This window comes from Arachis hypogaea, chromosome 5, assembly GCF_003086295.3.
Source record: "Arachis hypogaea cultivar Tifrunner chromosome 5, arahy.Tifrunner.gnm2.J5K5, whole genome shotgun sequence".
In the NCBI taxonomy this organism is placed as follows: domain Eukaryota; kingdom Viridiplantae; phylum Streptophyta; class Magnoliopsida; order Fabales; family Fabaceae; genus Arachis; species Arachis hypogaea.
In genome coordinates, this window is record NC_092040.1 from 28753331 (window position 1) to 28769280 (window position 15950).

A 15950-nucleotide genomic window follows, 5' to 3' on the forward strand; every position below is an offset into this window, starting at 1 on the left:
GGATAAAGCTTAAAATAGAATAAAAATATTGGCAGATAAATAGAGAATCGATAAGAAGTTTGCAGAAGGAGAGTTTGTCTTGGTTAAGCTTCAACCTAATAAACTTTTAACACTCAGTGCAGTTGAGAAAAAAAATTAAAAATTGAGCCTAAGATATTTTGGACTATTTCAGATTTTCAAAAGAGTAGGAAAAGTTGCTTACAAAGTGAAACTACCACCAGGATCTAAAAAATATCCATTTTTTTATGTTTCCATGTTGAAGAAATTTCAGGGAGACCATTCAGCCCAATATATTTGCTTACCAATTCTCTCCATAACGCAAGAGCTATTACTGCAACCAATTGCTATATTAGATAAGAGAATTGTTGGAAATAGTTCAAATGAGGTTATACAATTACTAATTTAATAGGAAAGCATGTTTGAATCTGAAGCCACATGGGAGAAGTATGATTGGCTGGCAACTCACTATCCTCAACTCAACCTTGAGGACAAGGTTATTTTCAAAGAGGGGAGTAATGTTCTGATACCAAGGGCTATTGGAGTCATTTTATCCATGGACATAGGTGAAAAAAAGAAAAATGGGCTGAAAATTCAAACTACGTGAAAAAATGATAAAAATGAGAAGAGTGAAAAATGTTATAGACAAAAGAGAGTCCATTCTCAATTGAGGGATTATGTGATTGAAAGCTATAAGACAAAGAAGGAAATATGTTGACACCATTACTGGTATGACTCTTAATTCCTAATTTTGGGAATGCTTCTGCTTCCTTCCTTCTAGCAATAACGTCAATTTCTTTTCCAATTTCAGGTGTGGCTTGGAAGTTGATAGTACTTTTGCTTCTTACTTGTTTTTTCCTTTCCATTTGGTCATAAACTCTTGGCTATACCTATCTTTTTTCTTGTGACTATTTTTTGGGTCTATGTACTCTTGTTGCTGAATTTTTTTTAGTACTCACCAAATATATGTTAAGATACTGGTTTATCTGACTTTATTCTTGTTAGTTAATATTATTTGAGAAGTTTTTATAATTATTCTACTAGTGGGTGCTACAATTTTCTTTTGACTAGAAGTTCATTTGTGATCTTCCATTCAATCATTTGTTTTTTTATTAAGTACCATTTTGATTCATGTGACTTGGAGTAAAAATTGAAATATTTTCTAATGTTTTTCTTATTCAAAATGGTTCTCAATGTTAAATTTTGTAACACCCTAATTATCCTAAGCCTTATCTCGCGTTGTAAAGCAAAATTTAATCAAAGGTTACGACAATTCTAAGGCTTATACATATTATATACCGAAGAAGAAATATATTCTAGAAGCCCGATGATGGATACAACTCAAAAACAGGATTTGAAAAGCGCAAAACGTACTCACAAAGCTACAAAATTAACGCACAAGATATAGATATAATATAACAAAATATCAGAGTATAATAGTATAAAGATCTAGCCACGACTCACGGAGTTTAAGCCGGCTAGCTATACACAGGCAATACATAATTCTGAAAGTTAAAACAACTTATACAAGTTTTTCCCTCAAAATAAGCCTCTAGGCAAAAGTAAATACAAAAGATGAGAAAACTAAGCAAAATAATCAAAAGACTTCAAAATATATCCAGGATCCTCCGCTCTGTCACCATCGAAGCAACTCACCGAGGCGGGGGTTGCGACCTGCATTTGAAAACAACAACAGAATATGGTATGAGAACTGGGGGTTCTCAGTATGGTAGCAGTGCCCAGTGATGTAAGATATAAGACCCCATAAAACTAGAGGCAATCCTAGAACTTCATATCCATCACAAGATTCATCTTAAAGCATAACTAAAACAGTAAAGCGTAACTTAAAATCATAACATTATAAAAGGGTAATATAACTTAGGGGATTTTCTAGTCTAACAGTTCTCCGTTGTCCCACAGCCTTCACCAACCTATCCTCAATGAGATCCCATTGCTAGCACCTTCCAAACCTCCTCAATCCCAGTAGAAAACACAATTAATATCAATGCAAGTAAAACACAAGTATAGGCATATATGGCAAGTAATTCAAGTAGTAAATTAGGCATGACAAGTCGGCAAAGCAAACAATCAGATAGAAGATGCACATGATGAATGCCTGTCCTATTGGCTATGATATCACATTATCGGTTCAACTGCCAACCCGACACATCTCCATGGAGATGTCACTCTTCAGAATCATAATTTGGAACCCCCGAGATATGGTGCTTAGAACACCGTCCAGAATTTTGTGCCTACACACCCTAGTGATCCGAAGGGATGTGAGCGAGATACTCTTGCCACAGACCTCATATCGCAACGTAAGCGGGACAAACCACTGCCCTTACGCTGCCGCTACTACCTCGACAGGCGGGATCCAACCACCGTCCCTTACGGGTGCATAACGTCTCAACAGTCTCAGTATGAAACAGTAATTCAGTGGATTTTAGAAAACATTTTTCAGTATATCATGGATCCATCATTCCATTTCGAGTCCTCAACTCATCTCAAACCACTATCAGTTCAACATTTCCATTCCGAACTCATTAGTTCATCATTTTCTCAATTCATATATCTTTCTCCCTTCTCACTCCACCAAACTCATCCTCAATACACCAGAAACCTAAGCCACCGTTCTCTAACTTTTCAAGGTATACCCTAATTAATTCTGCTACGACCTTTCCCATGTTTTAATACCCGAAAATAAGCCCAAGAGTATTAAATAGATGTCATAGAAGTTTACAAGCTTATGGGGAAGGTGAAATAGTTATAAACAAAGTTTTAGTTGAAAAACAGGGCATGTGCGTACGCACAGCGGTGTGCGTGCGCACTTCCAAGAGTATTTCAATATGTGTGCGTACGCACATGTGTAAAATTTCACCAAAATTCACAAATTTCTCAATTCCTTGAAAAATATAACCAAAACCAAATCAAATCCTTCCAAACTCCAATTTACATAAAAATCTACCCTTTTGTGTCATAATTCACCCTTCATTCAAATTCTCCACCTATTTACCATATCATCAACCTCAACATCACATATATCATACTAAACCATTTTTCAATCCACACAATCATCCATCATCATCATATCATTAAGAATCATCATGATTAAACTCATTCAACCTCAATCTCACTCTCATCATTCTATCAACATTAACATCACAATTCATCAAAATAGCCAAAGCTCAACAATTCATCATCCATCATATCTTAACAAATCAAACAACCAATACAATCCAATCCTATTCTATGGGTCACTAGCCTAAGTGTCCAGAAATATTATATATTACATAGAGAAAACAGAAACCATACCTTGGCCGATTCTCAATATGCCAAAAACCCAAAATTGAGTGTAATTTAAGCTTCCAACCACAATCCAAGCCACCAACTAACTCCAACAAGCATCAACAATCACTACAAAGCTCTAATCAATTGCCAACAATCACACTCTCAATCTATATACACATAATTTACAACAATTCAACCTAGGGTTCATCAAATCCACAAAACCACAAGAGATTTGAATTGCTCACCTTACCCAATGTTGATTGAGTCCAAACCCAATAGGAATCAAAGGCTAGAGTGTACCTAAATACCCACAATCACAAAATTTCACTCAATACAAAACCCTAAAAATTCGAATTTTTGGAAGGAATAACTGAGAGAGGTTTCGAGATTTTCTTACTAGTTTCTTGGGTGGGTTTTGTAGAGCTCTTCGCGAGGATCGTGTGGCCACAAACGGTGCGGCGATCGGAGTTCTGTAGCTCAAGTTACAAGCGAAAGAAGTTGTAGGTGAATAGTGCTCTCTCTTCTCCTTTTCCTCTCAATGCAGCTGGTGTGTGTTGTGTTTATGAGAGTGTATGGATTCATTAATTATGTTATATATATTGAGCTTGGGTCCAACTTGGGTCCGGTCCAATTTGTTAGCATTTTTAGCCCGTTTGGCCCAAATTGGGCCAAACCTTTAAAATTAACGCCCGGTTTTTTACTTTAAATATTTTTTCTAAGGTTTTCTAATGTTTTTAATTTTTCTCACACAGTACCGGACAGACTTAAACCGGTTCAACCGGTTAGGCTACCAGTTCGTGATTTTACTCGGTTTTTCGCAGAAAATACATTTTAGAAAATACATTTTCTGACTTAGAAAAATCTACTGAGTCCAAAAATCATATTTAAATCCTCAAATTCTCATTTTAAATTTTTTGGAACCTAATTTGGGCAATATTAATTATTTAAATAAACGGTTAATTAGTCGCGGTTCTTACATTCTGCCCACCAAATAAAAAATTTTTCCCTCAAAATTTAGTGATTACCTGAGAATAACTCGGGATAATCCTTCCGCATCTCAGACTCCAACTCCCAAGTATGCTCTTCAACTGCTGCTCGCTTCCAAGCAACTTTAACCAACTGAACTTCTTTCCCGTGTAACTTCTCCACTTTAGTGTCATCAATTCTCATTGGTGTTACTTGAAATGTTAAGTTCTCCCTCAACTCGACAGATTCAGGCTCTAACACATGAGCCGCATCCGATGTGTACTTACAAAGTTGTGACATGTGGAATACGTCATGCAAGTTAGACAAGTGAGGCGGCAAAGCTACTTGATATGCCACCGGCCCGAATCGCCTCAGAATCTCAAACGGTTCAATGAACCTCGGATTCAACTTCTTTGTTTTGATTGCTCTTCTAATTCTAGTTGTCGGTGTAACCCTCAGAAATACATGCTCTCCCGCTTGAAATTCTAATGGTTTCCTTCTCTGATCCACATAACGTTTTTGTCGGCTCTGCACCATTAGAATTCTCTTCCGAATCTTCTTAATCTTCTCAGTAGTCTCTACTACCAAATCAAGACCCAATACACTTGCTTCACTAGTCTCATACCAACAAAGATTGGCATTTCCGTCCATACAAAGCCTCATACGGAGCCATCCCAATGCTCGTATGAAAGCTGTTGTTGTATTCAAACTCCACCAATGGCATGTAACGGTCCCAACTTCCAGGTTGATCCAAGACACACACACCCTTAGCATATCTTCCAAGGTCTGAATAATCCTTTCCGATTGGCCATCCGTTTGTGGATGATAGGAGGTGCTAAGACATAGCTTCATACCGAAAGCCCTTTGAAAAGCTCCCCAAAACCTTGTTGCGAATCGGGAATCATGGTCTGACATTATGCTTGGTGGCACACCGTGCAACCTTACAATCTCCTTGGTGTACAATCTCACTAACTCCTCCATAGAATAGTTTACTCGGATAGGCAGAAAATGAGCAGATTTGGTTAAGCGATCCACGATCACCCAAATCGCATCAAATTCTGACCTAGTCCTCGGTAAACCGGTCACAAAGTCCATTGCAATTCCTTCCCATTTCCACTGAGGAATCTTAAGTGGTTGTAGCATTCCCAACGGGTTTTTATGCTCTATCTTCACCTTCTAACAAGTCAAGCACTTAGACACAACTGTAGCTACATCACCTTTCATCCCAGGTGATGAGCGGATATTTTATACGCTTTTTGGGGGTAATTTCATGTAGATTTTAGTATGTTTTAATTAATTTTTAGTAGAATATTATTAGTTTTTAGGCAAAAATCATATTTCTGGACTTTACTATGAGTTTGTGTGTTTTTCTGTGATTTCAGGTATTTTCTGGCTGAAATTGAGGGAGCTGAGCAAAAATCCGAGTTAGGCTGAAAAAGGACTGCTGATGTTGTTGGATCCTGACCTCCCTGCACTCGAGATGGATTTTTTGGAGCTACAGGAGTCCAATTGACGCGCTCTCAACGGCGTTGGAAAGTAGACATCCAGGGCTTTCCAGCAATATATAATAGTCCATACTTTGCATGAGGATAGACGACGTAACTTGGCGTTGAACGCCAAGTTCATGCTGCTGTCTGGAGTTAAACGCCAGAAAAACGTCATAATCCGGAGTTGAACGCCCAAAACACGTCATAACCTGGAGTTTAACGCCAAGAAAGGCCTCAACTCGTGGATAGCTTTAATCTCAGCCCCAGCACACACCAAGTGGGCCCCAGAAGTGGATTTCTGCACCAATTATCTTAGTTTACTCATATTCTGTAAACCTAGGTTACTAGTTTACTATTTAAACTACTTTTAGAGATTATTCTTGTACCTCATGACATTTTCAGATCTAAATTACATACTTTGTGACGGCATGAGTCTCTAAACTCCATTGTTGGGGGTGAGGAGCTCTGCAGCGTCTCGATGATTTAATACAATTCCTTTGTTTTCCATTCAAACACACTTGTTCTTATCTAAGATGTTTATTCGCGCTTAATTGTGAAGAAGATGATGATCCGTGACACTCATCACCTTCCTCAATCCATGAACGTGTGCCTGACAACCACCTCCGTTCTACATCAGATTGAATGAATATCTCTTAGATTCCCCAACAGAATCTTCGTGGTATAAGCCGGATTGATGGCGGCATTCATGAGAATCCGGAAAGTCTAAACCTTGTCTGTGGTATTCCGAGTAGGATTCCGGGATTGAATGACTGTGACGTGCTTCAAACTCCTGAGGGCTGGGCGTTAGTGACAGACGCAAAAGAATCAATGGATTCTATTCCAACCAGATTGAGAACCGACAGATGATTAGCCGTGCTGTGACAGAGCATAGGAACGTTTTCACTGAGAGGATGGGAAGTAGCCACTGACAATGGTGACACCCTACATAGAGCTTGCCATGGAAGGAACTTGCGTGTGAGAAGAGGGTTTCAAGGAAGAGTTGAAGCTCAAAGGACAAAGCATCTCCAAAACTCCAACATATCTCCCATTACTGCACAACAAGTAACGCTATTACTCTCTATTATTTTAACTTACAATTTTAAGTAGTTTGTAGTTTGGCTTTTTACAAATAAATCCAATTAACTTTATTAGCCTCCTGACTAAGATCAATAAAATAACATTGATTGCTTCAAGCCAATAATCTCCGTGGGATCGACCCTTACTCACGTAAGGTATTACTTGGACGACCCAGTGCACTTGCTGGTTAGTTGAACGGAATTGTGAAAAGAAAGTAATCAGTTAGTTAAATTAGTTCTCTTTGGCACAAGCCAAAGAGCCATTAATTAAGGATCACAATTTCGTCCACCAAGTTTTTGGCGCCGTTGCCGGGGATTATTGAGTTTGAACAATTGAAGGCATATTTTATTTCTTAGATTAGGAATATAGTATTGATGTTACAGAGTCATTAAATCAGAGTCCTTTATTCCCTTTTCAAAAATATTTTTCAAAAAAAAAATATTATTTTTCTTTATTAATTGTTAATTTTTCGTGAGTCTAGTGTCTTGTTCTAAGTTTGGTGTCAATTGCATCTTTTATATTTTTCTTTAAATTTTTGACTTATGTTCTTTGTTCTTCATTGATCTTCAAGTTGTTCTTGGTTATTTTTCTTGTTTGATCTTGAGTTTTTCTTGTTTTGAGTCTTTTCTTGTTTTTCTTGTGCTTTTTCAAAACATTAACTTTCAAAAATAATACATCTTTAAAATACATTACATTTTTGACTCAGTTGGTTATAGCGTTGGCTTATTCTTGATAAGGGAGCACCAGTACTTTTGGAAATCTTTTTCAAAAATAATTTTTCTTTGATTTAATCTTGTGTCAAATTTTAAGTTTGGTGTTTTCTTGTTAATCTTTTCATAAATTTCGAAAATTTATTTTGATTTTCTAAAAATTTTAAGTTTGGTGTTCTTTCTTTTGTTCTTGGTGTTCTTGTGAATCTTCAAGGTGTTCTTGAGTTTTTCTTGTGTCTTGATCTTAAAATTTTTAAGTTTGGTGTTCCTTGGTGTTTTCCCTCCAAAAATTTTCGAAAATAAGGAGCACTAGATCTAAAAATTTTAAGTCTTGTGTCTTTTGTGTGCTTTTCTCTTTCATCATAAAATTCAAATTCAAAAATTTTATATTTTCTAACTACTTTTTCGAAATTTTTCTTAAAATTTTTAGATTTTAATTTCATTTCTTTTCGAAAAAAAAAAATTTCTAAAAAAAAAAATTTTAAATAAATATATTTTTAACTTCTTTTTATATATTCCATTTTTATTTATTCCACTACTATAAAATAAATAATAGCAACATACATATCATCTCTTTTATTCCATTATGGAATTAAATGGGAATGATCAGTCTAAGAGGACTCTGGGGTCATATGCTAACCCCACTACTGCTTCATATGGGAGTAGTATCTGCATACCCTCCATTGGAGTTAGTAGCTTTGAGCTGAATCCTCAGCTCATTATCATGGTGCAGCAAAACTGCCAGTACTCTGGTCTTCCACATGAAGAACCTACAGAATTTCTGGCACAATTTCTGCAAATTGCTGATACAGTACATGATAAGGAAGTAGATCAGGATGTCTACAGATTATTACTGTTTCCATTTGCTGTAAAAGATCAAGCTAAGAGGTGGTTAAATAACCAGCCTAAGAACAGCATAAAAACATGGAAACAGCTGTCAGAAAAATTCCTGAATCACTATTTCCTTCCAAAACGGATGACACAGCTAAGGCTAAGCATCCAAGACTTCAAACAAGGAGATAATGAATCCCTTTATGATGCCTAGGAGAGATACAGAGAGATGCTAAGAAAATGCCCCTCTGAAATGTTTTCAGAATGGGTGCAATTAGACATCTTCTATTATGGGCTTACAGAAAAAGCTCAGATTTCTCTAGACCACTCAGCTGGTGGATCTATACATATGAGAAAAACAATTGAAGAAGCTCAAGAGCTCATTGATACAGTTGCCAGAAATCAGCATCTGTACCTAAGTAGTGAATCTTCCATGAAAGAAGAAGCTAAAACAGTGACTGCAGAACTCAGTCCGGTGGATCAGGCTAATGAAATTAATCAACAACTGGACTTTCTAACTCAGCAGCTAGCCGAATTCAAGGAAATATTACAGGAAACAAGAATGGCTAACAGGAATATGGAAGTGCAATTGAAGCAGACAGAAAAGCAACTGTCAAAACAAATAGCAGAAGAATGCCAAACAGTTCAATTAAGAAGTGGGAAACCATTAAATACCTCACTTCAAAGCAACAGGAAGCTAAGAAATGAACAGATGGCCAATCAAAATCCCTCTGAGGACAATCAGAGCCCAGAGAGGAATAATGCTGGCGCTGAATGCCCAGCCCATGCTCATTCCTGGCGTTCAACGCCAGAAACAAGCATGGATCTGGCGTTGAACGCCCAAAAAGAACATGGTTCTGGCGTTCAAACGCCAGTAACAAGCAAGGAGGTGGCGTTTAACGCCACTCCAGCTTCCACACCTGGCATTCAAATGCCAGTGGGTGATCAGTCACATACAAGTACTGATAACAACCCTTCTAAAAAGGCTTCCCAACCCACTTCTGTAGGTAATAAACCTGCAGCAACTAAGGTTGAGGAATACAAAGCCAAAATGCCTTATCCTCAAAAACTCCGCCAAGCGGAACAGGATAAGCAATTTGCCCGCTTTGCAGACTATCTCAGGACTCTTGAAATAAAGATTCCGTTTGCAGAAGCACTTGAGCAAATACCATCTTATGCTAAGTTCATGAAAGAGATCTTAAGTCATAAGAAGGATTGGAGGGAAACTGAAAAAGTTTACCTCACTGAAGAATGCAGTGCAGTCATTCTGAAAAGCTTACCTGAGAAGCTTAAAGATCCTGGGAGCTTTATGATACCATGCACATTAGAGGGTGCTTGTACCAAGCAAGCTTTATGTGATCTTGGGGCAAGTATCAACCTAATACCTGCATCTACTATCAGAAAGCTTGGTTTGACTGAAGAGATCAAACCAACCAGGATATGTCTTCAACTTGCTGATGGCTCCATTAAATACCCATCAGGCGTGATTGAAGACATGATTGTCAAGGTTGGGCCATTTGCCTTTTGGTGCGCGAAATTGTGAACAATACATTTTCACAACTCTCATAATCCCCGGTAATGGCTCCAAAAACGTGGTAGCTCAATACCATGGCATTACACAACTTCGCACAACTAACCAGCAAGTGCACTGGGTCGTCCAAGTAATAAACCTTACGTGAGTAAGGGTCGATCCCACGGAGATTGTTAGTATTGCAGCAAGCTATAGTCATCTTGTAAATCTTAGTCAGGCAAACTCAAATGGATATAGTGATGAACGAAAATAACACAAAGGTAAAGATAGAGATACTTATGTAATTCATTGGTAGGAACTTCAGATAAGCGTATGAAGACGCCTTCCCTTCCGTCTCTCTGCTTTCCTACTGCCTTCATCCAATTCTTCTTACTCCTTTCCATGGCAAGCTCGTGTAGGGTTTCACTGTTGTCAGCAGCTACCTCCCATCCTCGCAGTGAAAACTAATGCTCATACACTCTGTCACAGTGCGGCTAATCACCGGTTTGGTTCCCTCCCCTACCGGAATAGAATCACTCTTTTGCGTCTGTCACTAACGCCCAGTAGGTTACAGGTTTGAAGCACGTCACAGTCATTCAATCATTGAATCCTACTCAGAATACCACAGACAAGGTTTAGACCTTCCGGATTCTCTTGAATGCCGCCATCAGGTCCTGCCTATACCACGAAGACTCTGATCTCACGGAATGGTTGGCTCGTTTGTCAGGCGAGCACTCGGTTGTCAGGCGATCAACCATGCATCGTGCAATCAGGAATCCAAGAGATATTCACCAAGCCTCAAATGCTTGTAGAACAAGAGTGGTTGTCAGTCACTTTGTTCATGAGTGAGAATGGTGATGGGCGTCAATCATCACCTTCATCAAGTTGAAGAACAAGTGATATCTTGGAACAAGAACAAGCGGAATTGAATTGAAGAACAATAGTAATTGCATTAATACTCGAGGTACAGCAGAGCTCCACACCTTAATCTATGGTGTGTAGAAGCTCCACCGTTGAAAATACATAAGCATAAGGTCTAGGCATGGCCGAATGGCCAGCCTCCCAATGATCTAAGAACTAGATGTCCAAAGATGAAAAATACAATAGCAAAAGGTCCTACTTATAGAAACTAGTAGCCTAAGGTGTACAAAGATGAGTAAATGACATAAAAATCCACTTCCGGGCCCACTTGGTGTGTGCTTGGGCTGAGCAATGAAGCATTTTCGTGTAGAGACTCTTCTTGGAGTTAAACGCCAGCTTTTATGCCAGTTTGGGCGTTTAACTCCCATTTGGGTGCCAGTTCCAGCGTTTAACGCTGGAATTTCTTGAGGTGACTTTGAACGCCGGTTTGGGCCATCAAATCTTGGGCAAAGTATGGACTATCATATATTGCTGGAAAGCCCAGGATGTCTACTTTCCAACGCCGTTGAGAGCGCGCCAATTGGGCCTCTGTAGCTCCAGAAAATCCGCTTCGAGTGCAGGGAGGTCAGAATCCAACAGCATCTGCAGTCCTTTTCAGTCTCTAAATCAGATTTTTGCTCAGGTCCCTCAATTTCAGCCAGAAAATACCTGAAATCACAGAAAAACACACAAACTCATAGTAAAGTCCAGAAAAGTGAATTTTAACTAAAAACTAATAAAAATATACTAAAAACTAACTATATCATACTAAAAACATACTAAAAACAATGCCAAAAAGCATACAAATTATCCGCTCATCACAACACCAAACTTAAATTGTTGCTTGTCCTCAAGCAACTGAAAATCAAATAAGATAAAAAGAAGAGAATATACTATAGACTCCAAATTATCAATGAAACTTAGCTCCAAATTAGATGAGCGGGACTAGTAGCTTTTTGTCTCCGAACAGTTTTGGCATCTCACTTTATCCTTTGAAATTCAGAATGATTGGCTTCTTTAAGAACTCAGAATCCAGATAGTGTTATTGATTCTCCTAGTTAAGTATGATGATTCTTGAACATAGCTACTTATTGAGTCTTGGCTGTGGCCCAAAGCACTCTGTCTTCCAGTATTACCACCGGATACATTCATGCCACATACACTTAATTGGGTGAACCTTTTCAGATTGTGACTCAGCTTTGCTAAAGTCCCCAATTAGAGGTGTCCAGGGTTCTTAAGCACACTCTTATTTGCCTTGGATCACAACTCTTATTTCTCTCTTTTTTTTTCGTTCTTTTTCTTTTTCTCCCCTTTTTTTTCTTTTTTTTTGTATTCACTGTTTTTTCTTGCTTCAAGAATCATTTTTATGTTTTTTCAGATCCTCAGTAACATGTCTCCTTTTTCATCATTCTTTCAAGAGCCAACAATTTTAACATTCATGAACCACAAATTCAAAAGACATATGCACTGTTCAAGCATACATTCAGAAGACAAAAAGTATTGTCACCACATCAAACTAATTAAGCTAGTTTTAAAGATGAATTCGAAATCCTGTACTTCTTGTTCTTTTGTGATAAAAACAGTTTTCATTTAAGAAAGGTGATGGATTCATAGGACATTCATAACTTTAAGGCATAGACACTAAGACACTAATGATCATAAGACACAAACATAGATAAACATAAGCATAAAATTCGAAAAACAAGAAAATAAAGAACAAGGAGATTAAAGAACGGGTCCACCTTAGTGATGGCGGCTTGTTCTTCCTCTTGAAGATCCTATGGAGTGCTTGAGCTCCTCAATGTCTCTTCCTTGTCTTTGTTGCTCCTCTCTCATGATTCTTTGATTTCATGATGAGTGGGATCTCTTGTTGCTCCATCCTTTTCTTAGTGATGGGCTTGAGGTCATGCCTTCTCAGTTGAACCGGCTTCCCTCTTTGAATTTTTCTTTTATTGAACGCCCTCTTCACAAATGTCTATGAGGACTTGGTCCAACCTTTGATCAAAGTTGACCCTTCTTCATGGCCACAACTTCATGGAAGTGGTCTTGATGCACCCTTGAGATGAATCTCTCCATCTCCCATGACTCGGAGGTGGAAGCTTTTGCCTTCCCTTTCCTCTTTCTAGAGGTTTCTCCGGCCTTGGATGCCATAAATGGTTATGAAAAAACAAAAAGCAACGCTTTTACCACACCAAACTTAAAAGGTTTGCTCGTCCTCGAGCAAAAGAAGAAAGAAGAGAGTAGAAGAAGAAGATATGGAAGAGAGGGAGAGTGGTAGAGGTGATTGGTGAATGGGTGAAGAAGAAGAGAGGAGGTGGTGAGGTAGGTGGGGAGTCTGTGTGGTCCACAGATCCTTAGGTGTCAAGGAGAAGTCATCCCTGCACCAAATGGCATTCAAAAACACGTTTTGAGCCAATTCTGGCGTTAAACGCCGGGCTGGTGCCCATTTCTGGCGTTTAGCGCCAGGTTCTTGCCCTTTACTGGCGTTTAACGCCAGTCTGGTGCCTCTTTCTGGCGTTAAACGCCCAGAAGGGTGCCAGACTGGGCGTTAAACGCCCAACTGCTAGGCTGACTGGCGTTTAAACGCCAGCAGCATCTTCCTCCAGGGTGTGCTGTTTTTCTTCCTGTTTTTCATTTTGTTTTTGCTTTTTTCATTGTTTTTGTGACTTCTTAAGATCATCAACCTACAAAAAAGATAAAATAACAAAAGAAAATAATTAATTATAAAACATTGGGTTGCCTCCCAACAAGCGCTTCTTTATTGTCATTAGCTTGACAGAGGACTCTCATGGAGCCTCAGAAATGCTCAGAACCGTGTTGGAACCTCCCAACACCAAACTTAGAGTTTAAATGTGGGGGTTCAACACCAAACTTAGAGTTTGGTTGTGGCCTCCCAACACCAAACTTAGAGTTTGGTTGTGGGGGCTCTGTTTGGCTCTGTTTTGAGAGAAGCCCTTCATGCTTCCTCTCCATGATGACAGAGGTATATCCTTGGGCCTTAAACACCAAGGATTCTTCATTCACTTGAATGATCAACTCTCCTCTATCAACATTAATCACAGCCTTTGCTGTGGCTAGGAAGGGTCTGCCAAGGATGATGGATTCATCCATGCACTTCCCAGTCTCTAGGACTATGAAATCAGTAGGGATGTAATGGTCTTTAACTTTAACTAGAACATCCTCTACAAGTCCATAGGCTTGTTTTCTTGAGTTGTCTGCCATCTCTAGTGAGATTTTTGCAGCTTGCACCTCTAAGATCCCTAATTTCTCCATTACAGAGAGGGGCATGAGGTTTACACTTGACCCTAAGTCACACAAGGCCTTCTTGAAGGTCATGGTGCCTATGGTACAAGGTATAGAAAACTTCCCAGGATCTTGCCTCTTTTGAGGTAGTTTCTGCCTAGACAAGTCATTCAGTTCTTTGGTGAGCAAAGGGGATTCATCCTCCCAAGTCTCATTTCCAAATAACTTGTCATTTAGCTTCATGATTGCTCCAAGGTATTTAGCAACCTGCTCCTCAGTGACATACTCATCCTCTTCAGAGGAAGAATACTCATCAGAGCTCATGAATGGCAGAAGTAAGTCCAATGGAATCTCTATGGTCTCAGTTTGAGCCTCAGATTCCCATGGTTCCTCATTGGGGAACTCATTGGAGGCCAGTGGACGCCCAGTGAGGCCTTCCTCAGTGGCGTTCACTGCCTCTTCTCCCTCCCAGGATTCGGCCAAGTTGATGGCTTTGCACTCTCCTTTTGGATTTTCTTCTGTATTGCTTGGGAGAGTACTTGGAGGGAGTTCAGTAATTTTCTTGCTCAGCTGACCCACTTGTCCTTCCAAATTTCTGATGGAGGACCTTGTTTCAGTCATGAAACTTTGAGTGGTTTTGATCAGATCAGAGACCATGGTTGCTAAGTCAGAGGTATTCTGCTTAGAACTCTCTGTCTGTTGCTGAGAAGATGATGGAAAAGGCTTGCTATTGCTAAACCTGTTTCTTCCACCATTATTGTTGTTGAAACCTTGTTGAGGTCTCTGTTGATCCTTCCATGAAAGATTTGGATGATTCCTCCATGAGGGATTATAGGTGTTTCCATAGGGTTCTCCCATGTAATTCACCTCTTCCATTGAAGGGTTCTCAGGATCATAGGCTTCTTCCTCAGATGAAGCCTCTTTAGTACTGCTTGGTGCATTTTGCATTCCAGACAGACTTTGGGAAATCAAATTGACTTGTTGAGTCAATATTTTGTTCTGAGCCAAAATGGCATTCAGAGTGTCAATCTCAAGAACTCCTTTCTTCTGACTAGTCCCATTGTTCACAGGATTTCTTTCAGAAGTGTACATGAATTGGTTATTTGCAACCATTTCAATCAGTTCTTGAGCTTCAGTAGGTGTCTTCTTCAGATGAAGAGATCCTCCAGAAGAGCTATCCAAAGACATCTTGGACAGTTCAGAGAGACCATCATAGAAAATACCTATGATGCTCCATTCAGAAAGCATATCAGTGGGACACTTTCTGATCAATTGTTTGTATCTTTCCTAAGCTTCATAGAGGGATTCTCCTTCCTTCTGTCTGAAGGTTTGGACTTCCACTCTAAGCTTACTCAATTTTTGAGGTGGAAAGAACTTTGCCAAGAAGGCATTGACTAGCTTTTCCCAAGAGTCCAGGCTTTCTTTAGGTTGAGAATCCAACCATGTTCTAGCTCTGTCTCTTACAGCAAAAGGGAATAGCATCAGTCTGTAGATCTCAGGGTCAACCCCATTAGTCTTGACTGTGTCACAGATTTGCAAGAACTCAGCTAAAAACTGATGAGGATCTTCCAATGGAAGTCCATGAAACTTGCAATTCTGTTGCATTAGAGAAACTAATTGAGGCTTAAGCTCAAAGTTGTTTGCTCCAATGGCAGGGATAGAGATGCTTCTCCCATAGAAGTCGGGAGTAGGTGCAGTAAAGTCACCAAGCACCTTCCTTGCATTGTTGGCATTGTTGTTGTTTTCGGCTGCCATTTGTTCTTCTTCCTTGAAGAGTTTGTTCAAGTGCTCTAAAGAGAGTTGTGCTTTGGGTTCTCTTAGCTTTCTCTTCAAGGTCCTTTCAGGTTCAGGATCAACCTCAACAAGAATGCCTTTGTCTTTGCTCCTGCTCATAAGAAAGAGAAGGGAACAAGAAAATGTGGAATCCTCTATGTCACAGTA

General features: G+C 39.2%; 1 protein-coding gene across 1 annotated transcript; it reads right to left on the bottom strand.

The window, feature by feature from the left end:
- Positions 1 to 4299: 4299 nt before the first annotated feature.
- On the bottom strand, positions 4300 to 4914 carry LOC112803360 (uncharacterized). The gene has a single exon (XM_025846859.1). The coding sequence runs from the start codon at positions 4912 to 4914 to the stop codon at positions 4300 to 4302; it is 615 nt and encodes a 204-aa protein (XP_025702644.1).
- Between the last annotated feature and the right edge of the window lie 11036 nt (positions 4915 to 15950).